The 12,046-nt window shown below is 37.9% G+C and overlaps 2 protein-coding genes across 4 annotated transcripts; one reads left to right on the top strand and one right to left on the bottom strand.

Annotated features, from left to right (window-relative positions):
• Nucleotides 1-431: 431 nt before the first annotated feature.
• On the bottom strand, nucleotides 432-5,387 carry LOC141763079 (keratin, type I cytoskeletal 18-like). Its single transcript, XM_074627357.1, has 8 exons — nucleotides 4,869-5,387; nucleotides 3,354-3,436; nucleotides 3,063-3,219; nucleotides 2,824-2,985; nucleotides 2,613-2,738; nucleotides 1,927-2,156; nucleotides 1,380-1,414; nucleotides 432-919 (listed from the first exon to the last, which is right to left on the bottom strand). Exons 1-8 carry the CDS (start codon nucleotides 5,232-5,234, stop codon nucleotides 567-569), a joined length of 1,512 nt encoding a protein of 503 aa, XP_074483458.1. The 5' UTR covers nucleotides 5,235-5,387; the 3' UTR covers nucleotides 432-566.
• Nucleotides 5,142-10,771, top strand: LOC141763080 (keratin, type II cytoskeletal 8-like). 3 transcript variants are annotated; one of them, XM_074627359.1, is made up of 10 exons: nucleotides 5,142-5,311; nucleotides 5,482-5,749; nucleotides 8,341-8,549; nucleotides 8,753-8,813; nucleotides 8,974-9,069; nucleotides 9,180-9,344; nucleotides 9,428-9,553; nucleotides 9,635-9,855; nucleotides 9,947-9,972; nucleotides 10,485-10,771. In XM_074627359.1, the coding sequence occupies exons 2-10, from the start codon at nucleotides 5,588-5,590 to the stop codon at nucleotides 10,646-10,648; spliced, it is 1,230 nt and encodes a 409-aa protein (XP_074483460.1). In that variant the 5' UTR covers nucleotides 5,142-5,311; nucleotides 5,482-5,587; the 3' UTR covers nucleotides 10,649-10,771. The 3 variants fall into 3 exon arrangements, with proteins under 3 accessions (XP_074483460.1, XP_074483459.1, XP_074483461.1); XM_074627358.1 differs by having other exon boundaries at nucleotides 9,947-9,968; nucleotides 10,439-10,771; XM_074627360.1 differs by having other exon boundaries at nucleotides 10,439-10,568.
• The last annotated feature ends 1,275 nt before the right edge of the window (nucleotides 10,772-12,046 follow it).

Consider the following 12,046-nt stretch of genomic DNA (forward strand, 5'->3'; position numbering starts at 1 on the left):
ATATTACCTGCACAAAAAACTATAACGCACTAAAGGAAAGAGAAAAAACACAAATGCATAATAGGTCCTCTTTTACACCATTGAAATAAACTCAAATGCCTAAAAAAGAAAAATTAAAGGTGCTATTGAAGAGAATTGAAATTTTCCCGACAGTGACATTTTGGCAATTTTTCTCTCGTAGATATTTGTTTCTTTCTACATTTCTTCACATGTAGATCAATCTGTTCAGTAGGAGTATGATTAATATACTTACCATTGATAGCTAGCTATCAGTTTTGTCTAAATCATAATTTTTTGCAAAGGTATCCCTGCTTGAGAATCATTGCACTTTGTGATTATTAAACTGCATTGTATGAAGGTAAAGACACATAAAAACAACAGCCACAGTAGTCATGTATCAAGAGAGTGAGTTAATGAAACTGCTGGACGACTTTCTTTCGAAATCAAACATTTATTTACTGTCAACCGCATTTACATCATCGCTTTACAGGTTTGGCAGCAGCAGTAGGACAATGTTATGATGATAATGATAGTTGGCTGAGTGACAGTAAAAAAACTATTTCAGATCAGGCTTTGGCCATTTCACCCTCTTTTTTGGGCTTTTCATCTTCACTCTCGGAGGAGGAGGAGGAGGACGAAGAGGACGAAGAAGAAGAAGAAGAGGAAGAAGAGGATGAACCCTTCTTATTTTTGCTCTTTTTGGGTTTATTCTTTTTGCGTGGCGCGACTGGAGCTGCTGCATTGTTGACAGAAACCTTCTCGTCCTTGTCTCCTTCCACCACTTCAGGGGGTTTATCTGCTTCAGGGGCTTTGGGGGGAGCGGATTTATCAGATGGGGAGCTTTCTTGCTTCACAAGGGCTTCTTCTTCTTTTACTTCTTCGTGCTGCTTGGGCACCTTATAATCAGGCTTCTGCTGGTCTGAAAACAAGAAAACACAAAAGTGTTAAGCATCTTTTAGCCCTTCAGCCTCTCCTTTAATCTGTGTGATTCTACTTGAGCGTCAAGTGACCAGTCTGATTCATTTTTGTGATTGATCATTACATTCATTATTACGGTGTGGTGTTCAAATCTGGTTTGATTGCATGCAGTTAGAGGGTGCAATGTGACAACAACAGTTTGGTGACACGACCAGGTTTAGAGGAATCATTGGACAGTTTGGGAAACACTCTTATTTGCTTTCTGGCGCAGAGTCAGATGAGAAGATCGTAAGTGGTATCGATCTTCTCTTCTCACTTTTGGCGGAGAAGCAAATCATTTCCCCAAATTATTCCTTCAAGAAGCGATGTGAGGGTTATTTGAAGTTTTTTCTCTTGGCAGTAGAGATAAACTTTTGTGATTTTATTTCAAATAGTTTTTCCAGGCTGGATCCAGAACTTACCGCTTTGCACCGCATCTTCTAGAGAAAACTCAGAGCTGTCGGGGAAGAGGGAGGATAAGTATGCTAACAATTGGGGAACAGGTACACCATGCTTTTGTATGTGTTTATGCTTCTCCTTTAAACCTTTAGAACCTTTAGAAGAACCAGTTTGGGAAATATGTTTATTCACTTCCTTGTATTCATCCTAAATCTTTTCATCTAATTCTCACCAAGACATGTCTATTTCCCAAAATGTAGAACTATTTCTTTAAAGCTACATTAATCAAGTTTTAAGGATTAGAAAAAGAGCAGTCCATCCCTACTAAATGAGAGAAATGCTAGCTAAAGATATGACTTAGACATTTGAAACTATAGATGCTCATGACTTCCAGCAAAAGACACAAGGGAGGCAACAAATGTATAGTCTTTTCTGGACACTGTTGTTTTCTTTCCCAAGTATCCAGAGATGTGTCTGCATCCAACAACAGAATTTAATTTGAGCCAATAAGATGCATCTAAAGCTCTGACATCATACAATGTACAATTTCTGAGACGTCACCGTCCTCACCTCTCAGCGTCAGGGGTCATGCCCTGCATCAGTCGCTGGTAGTTATCGGTTTCCGCCTCCAGCTTCATCTTCACACACAGCAGGTTCTTGTTGTTTTCCAGGTGGCGCTCCACCTGGGCCCTCACCTCCCTCAGCTCCGCCTCCAGGTCCAGTATCTTCTGGTTGAGGGGGGACAGGCGCTGACCGTACTCCACTTTGGTGCTCTTCAGGGCCTCCTCCAGATTGTGGATCTGAAAGGAGGACATGAGGTGGTTTTTATTATACTCTTTGGATATCAGACCAAAGAAATGATTGTTAACTGTGGCTTCTCGGGAGCTTTGAACTTTTTCATGTTCATAGATTGTTTTGTTATGCAAGAGCAGATGGCAGTGAGACAGATAAAGAGTTGGTCTGGCTTAAAGTAGTGGGTTTACAGTGTAATGACAGGGCCGTCAGGAATGCTTGTGCAAAGAACAGGAAGACGGGCGGTTTTATCATCTGATTGGTATCTACTGTATGTCCGATGTCACTGAGTTTTGCAAAAGCTGCAGTGCGATTATGTGAAAACGTGGAAAATGTTGATGTTGAAGTCTCGTGTGTCAAACTTGTCTTGAGAACGAGCTCCGCTATTCAAATCTACAGTCACGTTGTTGTATTTTTATGGCAATGTGACGTACTGTATCCGAACAGGCTTGCGTGTGGGTTACCTTGCTGTGCAAACTCTGGATCTTAATTTCCAGAGATTGCCTCTGCTTGAGCAGCTGCTTTTGCTCAGACTTTCTAGAGAGATACTCCTCGTTGTTTTGGGCCTCCACCACCTTGATGTTGTCAAACTGGAGAGGGAAAAAAATGGAAAATGATGCGATGGACTGGAGAGAGAAAACAATGTCCTACTTTAGGACCCTGCAGGTGACGTACCTTGCTCTGATACCAGTCCTCAGTGTCCTTCAGGTTCTTCCTGGCTAGGTTATCGTACTGGGTGCGGATCTTGTAGACGATCTCAGCCAAGTTGGAGTTCTGAGACTCAATCTCCACCTTCACCTCGGAGTCCTTGATCTTCTCACGCAGGACATCCACCTCCTACAAGAGCCACGGTTATAAGATTACCTCCGATATCACACAATGCATTTTTGTTAGTTGATCTTGAAGTCTCTCACCTCTTTGTGTTCCTGCTCGAGGCGGTCAAGCTCTTCCTTCACCAGATCGATCTCTTTCTGTGTCTGCATGCGGTTCAGCTTGGTATCCTCGATGGTCTTCTTCAGTTCCTCCAGGTCTTTTTCTAATTCCTTGCGTGCCTTTTTCTCATCGTTCAGCCTGCACACAGGGGGAGGAAACCAACAGTGATCCACACAAAACACTGGTGTACTTAGTGTTTCATTTTGGTCTAAATTGTGATCTGAATTATTGATTTCCTGAGTACCACTTTTTGAAGATTGCATGACACTCACTTGTTCTTGAAGTCACCATTAGCCAGTTTGGTGTTGTCAATCTGGAGCAGCAGCTTAGCGTTATCCATGGTGATGTCTTTGATCTAAGGAGATGAATGCATGATGCATATTACCAGTAATATTGTAATTTGGAAACAATTATTTGATTTAGCTTTATATATGAATGAATGAAAGACTTTTATTTCGAACATAAAAATAAATAAAAACAGATACAAAATAATAACAAACAAAACAAGAGTAATAGTGTCCGAAAAGGAGTAGGTAGAAGTAAAACTTATATTTCCCTACACCTTTCTCACTTCTCCTCTAATAACTCATATATCATAGAATTATAATATAATATATAAACTATCCCAGATTTATTAACATCCCAAATTAAATATATGAACAGCATCCCAAGTTTATTCACAACCCACATATCCATCCGGAGTTAAAAAGTGGATATAAACCGACCCTTAACACAACCCTTATCACAACTCTTCAACCTCCCAAAAGTATCTTTTTTGTATAGCTATTTAAAGTGATTTATATTTGTGCTTATGTAATGCATGTTCTTCATGAGAAGATGCATGAATGTAAAAAAAAATGTGCTCAGAGTGAAATAAAGTTATTAACTTTCATATTTTTCTTCTAGGAAATAAAGTAATAAAGAAATCTGAAATCATTCACATAATACTAGACAGGTTAATCATCTTCATCTGCGTTTTTACAAAACGAAACATGGCCAGTACTCCCTCAGATATCGTGGTGTACAAATATGGAAGGCCAAAATACATATTATCAAGAGCTCGTTATCCGTAGAACATTTTAAAAGGAAATTATCATCACATTTAATTAATTATGTCTAATTATCTTTTGATATGTTTAGATATATAACCAAGGTCCTTTGTATAAGCCTGTGGTCTCTTGACCTTTCCTGACACATGTCTTTTTTTTTTTTTAATTGACTGGATTTTGTGAAGTTTTATATATGTGCAAATAAATAAAATAAAATAAATTAATTTAAAAAAAATTGCAAAGTGAATACATTTTAAATAATATCAATAATTGAATTCATTTATATGTATACATGGAATTGTTTATGAAATTAATTCTTCTTATTTAATGGTGCAGTAATATTGTTATAGGGATGGGGGGGATATCATTTCTTTATTCAATTAAAAAGAAATAATTATAATTATGTATAAAAAATAAATAAAAACACATAAGTAAAAATGAGAATCTAAGACATAAAATAGTGCAGAAGCTAAAATATAGGGATAAAATATAACATTATTTTATATGTTATATTTTATCCCTATATTTTAGCTTGTATAAGCCTGTGGCTTCTTGACCTCTCCTGACACATTTCTTGTTTTCTTTTTCATTGACTGGATTTTGTGAAGTTTTATATATGTGCAAATAAATAAATAAAAATAATTAAAAAACAGATGCATGAATGTAAAAAATGTGCTCAGAGTGAAATAAAGTTTTCATATTTTTCTTCTCGGAAATAAAGTAATAAAGAAATCTGACCTGCTTTTTAAGGTGATCCAGAGGTTTCTCAACCTCGTCCCAGGCGCGAACCTCAGGTGTTTTCCTCTTGGCCAAAATCTCATCGATCTGTTCCTCCAGATCGCCGTTTTCCTTCTTCAGGTGTCCCACCCTGCCCAGGTAGCCGGACAGCCGGTCGTTCAGACCCCGCAGGGTCTGCTTGTCGTCCAAGGGCGCGGCAGGAGCGGCGGGAGCGGCAGCGGCAGGAGCGGCAGGAGCGGGTGGAGCTGCGTCTCTGTCCGTCTCCTTACGCAGCACATTACGCAGCCCCTCCAGGCTGGACACGGACGCCCTGGAGCCTCTTCCACCTGCTCCACCGAACATACTGGCGGATGTGTTAGAAGGCATGATTGTTGCTGGATGAGAGAGCGTTTCAGGCTGCTGGAGAGTCGTTTGATGGATGGATGTGATGGTGATGGATACAGGTAGGTTTTATACCTGGCTTTTTACGCATGAATCCGCCCCAAGCTGTGCCATTGGCCTCCACTCCTGGACAAACTGGTTCACACTCAAAATTCAAGTATTTCATGATTTTTTTTATTTTTCTCACTGTAATGTTGCACTTATGTGTCCTCTCTTGATTGGACGCATGTAGAGTTTTGGGGAGGTGATGGGTGGTCCTTGTCCACCTTTAAAAGCAGGTGATCCGGAGGGTTGTAGGTACCTTCACTGGGTTTCATCTCGTTGGTACAAGCTGCACTATGTCTAAACCAAGAGATTACAGCAGCCAGACCTACTCCCCCGGCAGCAACGGACCGGTGAAGAGCTACCCGACCAACTACACCATCGACCCGGCGGGCAAATCCAGGGAGAAGGACGACATGGTTGGACTTAACGACAAGTTCGTCAGGTTGATTGACAAGGTGTGTAAATGATTATATTGATTTTAGAAAATAAAATACATTAAATGCTATTCTTATAATTTTCTTTACATGTTTTTTCCATGATTTGAGTATTTATTACTTTTGAAATAAATACATTAATTATTTATTCATAACAATAATAGGCCTAATAATTATTCGGCAAGGTGGTGTTATTATTATTATTATTATTATTATTATTATTATTATTATTATTATTATTATTATTATCAGGCCTATTATTGTTGTTGGTTATGAATAAATAATTAATGTATTTATTTCAAAAGTAATAAATACTCAAATCATGGAAAAAACATGTAAAGAAAATTATAAGAACAGCATTTAATGTATTTTATTTTCTAAAATCAATATAATTCAATATGTTTGGGCATTTTTCATCATTTTTTTACGAATTTGAACCAATGCAGAGTTTAATACAGTAGCAGTTAAAAGTAAAAAAAACAAGCCTTAAATGGATGATATAATTAGATCTAATGTTATTATTGTTGTTAGGTTATAAATAATTTATGTATTTATTTCTAAATAATAAATACTCAAAACATGAAAAAAAACATGTAAAGAAAATTATAAGAACAGCGTTTAATATATAAAATGTCCCCGTCTTTAAATATTCTAATTAGTTAATATAATTCAATATGTTTGGGCATTTTTCATTATTTTCAATGTATTTGTAATTAATTTTGTTTGATGCAATTATTTACTTTTTCATTCACTGATTTGAACCAATGCAAAGTTTAGTACAGTAACAGTTCAAAGTAAAAACAAACCTTAAATGGATGATATAATTAGGCCTACTATTATTATTGTTGTTATGTTATAAATAAATAATTCATGTATTTATTTCTAAATAATAAATACTCAAAACATGAAAAAAAAAAACATGTAAAGAAAATTATAAGAACAGCGTTTAATATATAAAATTTCCCCGTCTTTAAATATTCTAATTAGTTAATATAATTCAATATGTTTGGGCATTTTTCATTATTTTTTCAATGTATTTGTAATTTATTTTTGTTTGATGGAATCATTTACTTTTTCAGTTTATTACAGTAACAAAGTAAAAACAAGCCTTAAATGGATGATATAATTAGGCCTACTATTATTATTGTTGAAAAAAAAAACTATAAGAACAGCATTTAATAAATTATATTTCCCCCTCTTTAAATATTCTAATTAGTTAATATAATTCAATATGTTTCAACGTATTTGTAATTTAAAAGGTATTATTTTATTATTAATAATAATAATTAATAATAATTAATTAATAATAATTATTAATTTATTATTTGTTTATTTGATGGAATTATTTACTTTTTCAGTTTATTGCAGTAACAGTTCACAATAAAAACAAGCCTTAAATAGAGGACACAATTTGTAATATTATTATAATATTATTTGTAAAACCTGTCTGGGAGCATTATACTAGCCTGTAATGTATTCTGTGACCTGAGGCTATGAAATGTGTCTCCTGTTGCAAGCTTCACTTCATGTAAACAATGGTCGAGGAACATGTAGGACGCCATCTGGTGGATATATGGACTCAATGTAGACATACCTGTTCTCCTCCACTTGCTGCTCCTTTCATGTTTGGTATGTTCCGCCAACTGTGAGCTAATGACGTCAGTGGCAAACAGCCAATCAAATCGCAGCAACAGGTAATCAGTTTTGCGCATGCGCAGTGTTGTTTTCCTCCAACCAAGTGCAATTAAAACACAATTTTAAAACTATATATTAATTTCTAAATTACTCAGTACCACTAAAACTTTTTTTTTCTGTTGCCAGCAGGTGGAGCCACTCACACATTTAGTGTGTGCAAAAACACATGGAGCACATCATTTTGTTAATAGTCTGTTTATTGTCAATACTGTATATACTGCTCCTATTTTCATACTTCCGTCTATTTAAATGGTTCATATTTTGTTACACTTTGTTTAGCTCTTTTTTACTGTGTTAGCTGATGCATCTTGTTTTTTGCACTATCCCCTTTGCTGCTGTACACTGCAAATTTCCCCACTGCGGGACTAATAAAGGAATATCTTATCTTATCTTAATTATGACATGTAAAACTTGGCATGTAGCTTCAGTATATATTTACACTTACCAAAAAGAAGTTCATTCAAATGCGCTATTAGTATACTTCTTTTAAACTTAAAATAAAAGAGTATACTTTCAGTTTACTTTTGATGTACTTATCAGAGGTATACTTAACAAAAGTATACATTGTATACTTGGCTTATACTGACAAGTATACAGAAAGGCTAAGTATACTTGGCTCATACTGACAAGTATACAGAAAGGCTAAGTAGACTTGGCTCATACTGACAAGTATACAGAAAGGCTAAGTAGACTTGGCTCATACTGACAAGTATACAGAAAGGCTAAGTAGACTTGGCTCATACTGACAAGTATACAGAAAAGTCTAAGTATACTTGGCTTATAAGCCTACTTGTACTTAATCTTTTGATCAAGATATACTTAAGAAAAGTATAATTAAGTATTCTTGCCTTGCAAAATGTATGTTTTGTTGCTGCTGTTTATGTTTTTTCTCCTGCATTTGTCCGTCTCCGTCTTAGGTGAAACACCTGGAGGATGAGAACAAAAAGCTCGACACAAAGCTGAAGATCCTCAAGGAGAAGGAGGACTATGACGGGAAAATCGACGACATCGTCAATCAGCTGGAGAGCGAGATGGAGGAGCAGATTGGGAACTTGCTCCACGACCGGGAGAAACTGCAGGCTGAGCTGCTCAGGGACCAGGAGGAGTTGGAGGACACCAAGAAGAGGTCAGTGGGTCAATGCTTAGATACACCAAACATCCATCAACTTTCAATATGTCCATTGGTTCTGCACTATATATCTAAATAAAAAAACATTTGGGTGAGTCATTTCCTTGTTTTCCACACCTGCAAATAAACCCAGAAGACTCAAAACGATGTCATTATTGGCACAAATTCATTTCTCACCCTTTATTTTCTATTTGGTTCAGGTATGAGCAGGAGCTTATAGAAAAATCTGGATTGGAGAATGAGTTTATCATCAAGAAAAAGGTACTTATGCTACTTCAACCATTTAGAAACATAGTAAACACTCATGAATTCCCCAAGTTTGAAATACATTGTGGTCCTTTTTAAGAGTGGATTTTGGAAGCAATTTCTGCACTGTATGCCACCGTTGCGTCCATGTGTTTAATGTCTATGTGTGTAAAAGGATGTAGATGAAGGTCACTTGGAGGCAGTCGATCTGGTTCTGGAGCTGGAGGACGTGATGGGAAAACTGGACTTCCTCAGGGTTGGCTACGATGAGGTAATGATGTGGTTTGTTTTATTTTCATTTGTTCTGTTCTTTCTCTTTGCTCTGAAAAGCCACAACCTGAGGTGAATTTTTCCCACTAACTCTGTTGTACGTGTCTGCAGGAGCTCAAGGAGCTGCAGTCGCACGTCCAAAACGAGACCGTGGTCTTACGCGACAACAGACAGCGGTCTCTGGACATGGACGAGATCGTCGAAGGTGTCAAGAATCAGTATGCCAACGTGGCCGCCCGCACCAGGAAAGAAGCCGAGCAGTGGAACCAGACTAAGGTGAGGACAGCGACCTAAAGAAGAAGAAGACATAGTCGGTTACCAACAGACATGGTGAAATGTGCCATCTCCCCCTCCCTTAGATGGATGCCATGGTCTTAAATGCAGGACAGCGTGAGCAGGAAGTGCGTGATTTAAGAAGGGAGATCTCAGACCTGGCGCGCCACATCCAGAGACGCAACGGGGACCTGGAGGCTCTCAGAAGGAAGGTTGTGATCACACAGATAAACCAGAGTCCAGGCATACACCCTGTCCATCCAACATGCCTCTGATTTTCATTCTGTTTTTAGGAAGAGTCCCTGCTGAAGGACATCAGCGACATGAGGACAGAAAGCGACGACAACCTGAATAGGGCTCGGGAGGACGTCGCCCTGCTGCAGGAGGCCTTGAGGCGGGCCAAGCTGGATTTGGCCGGACAGGTCCGCGAATACCAATCGCTGATGGGCCTCAAGCTGGCCCTGGACATCGAGATCGCCACCTACCGCAAGCTGCTGGAGGGCGAGGAGCAGAGGTACGTGACATCATGTTGCTGTTTGCTATCAAATATACCACAATGCTTGCACTAATAACTGTCTCTCTGTCTCTGCTCCATCTCTGTGAAGAATGAACGACCTCATGCGCAACGTAGGTGAGAGACATTTTGTTACTTTTTTTGATTTGGTTGCTCTGTAGTGACTTTTTTCTATGGATACTAGACAAATATAAACATCCAGAGCAGCTGTAGTTTGATAGGAGAAGGTTTTGAATGAACCTAAACAGTGGTACCCCTCATGATTCATATGGCTAGAGTTGAAATGATCCCGTAATTTACAAGACAAAAAGCAAAGTTTAGAAGAAAGTCAGAAAACAAAATGACACATTGATTGTTGTTATTATTGCACCAAGGACATTAAAAATGCAGATTTTCCTTTTTTCTTAGTGAGGACATTAAAGGGTTAAAAATACATATCATATTTCACACATATCCACATTCTCATGATTGTATATCATGTTTTGATATCATGTTTTGATATAATGATTTGATATCATGTTTTGATATCATGATTGATATCATGTTTTGTGTCCCACCAAAATCAAACCTCTCTTTCGCTCAGATTTCTAAAAACAACCCAACCAATCCAAGTCCTTACTTGCACGCAGACGCTCGCCTGCCATCGAAGCAACACCTGCCAGAGAAGCCACGAAGCCCAAAACCCACCGTTGTCCCGGCGGCGTACCCCGCCTCCAACAAACGCCTGCTGATCCGGTTGGACGTGGAGGAGGGCAAAGTTGTGTCCAAAAGCTCCCATTATACTGAAGATTGACCGGCACTGTCCATCACCCTTCTGTCTGCAGCAATACAGTATATCCGCAAAATGTGAATTTAAAAAGTAAAAAATTAAAGGTGCTATTGATAACATTGATAACATTCACTTCACAACAAGTGGTTGCCAGGCACTTAACGTCAAACTCATTGTTTTACTATTGGCTCACAAGTCTTGTTAGAAGTTGGAACCAAACCTCAGATATCTTCCGAAGAGATAAACAAAACAATAATTTTGGACCCGCCAAATTTTTTTAAATAATTCACGATGATAATGTTTTTTTTTAGGAAAAGCCATGCTTTTATTCGGCACCTTTCTAAAAGCTTTTTTTTAAATATTCGTCTACATAAAAATGTTAACAATAATACATTTAAACTCTTCAAGAATCATCATGAAAGTGCCTTTAAATGCAATAATCATCATGCTTCGTTTGTGTGCTTTCTGGTCTGAAGATAGTTTCTTGGTAGGTTGAGTGTTTTTATTTCGAGAATCTGTGCTTGAAGTTGGGGACATTTTATTTATGTCAAGGAGTGTTTGCAAAAAAGGTTTTCTTATCTTTGTTTTCCTTTGCAAGAATTTGTGTTCCTGGTACCTGGTTCAGCTTTCTTGCAGTTGGTTCTCTCATACCTTTGTGAGCTAAATAAGATTTTGTCTTTGTGAAAAAGAAAATGAACAATAAGTTAATTTCAGAGTGTTTCTGTTCTGTTTCTTATTCACAAAAATAATGTTTCCTAGACTAGCAAGAGGTCACATTAAGGGGCCCGTTAATGGCTTTTCATACTCAAATATGTCAAAAAGAATCACAAGGAAATCAGAGGGCATTACAGAGTTTACTGTTAGGGTGACGAGTATTTGCAATGGAAAACAATTAATAAATAAAGCGTCATGAACAATATGTCTGCTGTCTTTTTCTTTCACATAAACACATGAAGAGTACAGTCACTTAAAGAAAGGCATTTTGGGAAATATTGATACCGGAGAGTGGCGTCAATCTTCTCATTTCACCCTCGGAAAGAAAGCGAATAAGCGTATTTCTCAAAATGTTGAGCTTTTACTTATATGTAAAGACACACTTTGGGCACGGCGTGTTGCCACTTGATCCAGATAGCAGTCAGTGATTAGGAGCTGGAGCCCGACAGTCTCGTCCTGTCTTCATTTTTCCCTCCTCCTCATCCGGACACATACTGTGCGTACACAATATTCTGATGTGGAAAACATTCTGGAACAAGGCTTAGCAAAGCAGCACATACAAGAGACATACAGACGGTGTACCCAGACCCTGCGATGATATCCCATCTCTCCTAATGTCCCATAACACTCTTTATTTGATTAAAGTCTGCTTCTCTTCTTTCGCTTGTCTCTTTCCACCCACGTACTGTCTAGACACTTTTTTAAACC

Source organism: Sebastes fasciatus, chromosome 24 (assembly GCF_043250625.1).
Source record: "Sebastes fasciatus isolate fSebFas1 chromosome 24, fSebFas1.pri, whole genome shotgun sequence".
NCBI lineage: Eukaryota > Metazoa > Chordata > Actinopteri > Perciformes > Sebastidae > Sebastes > Sebastes fasciatus.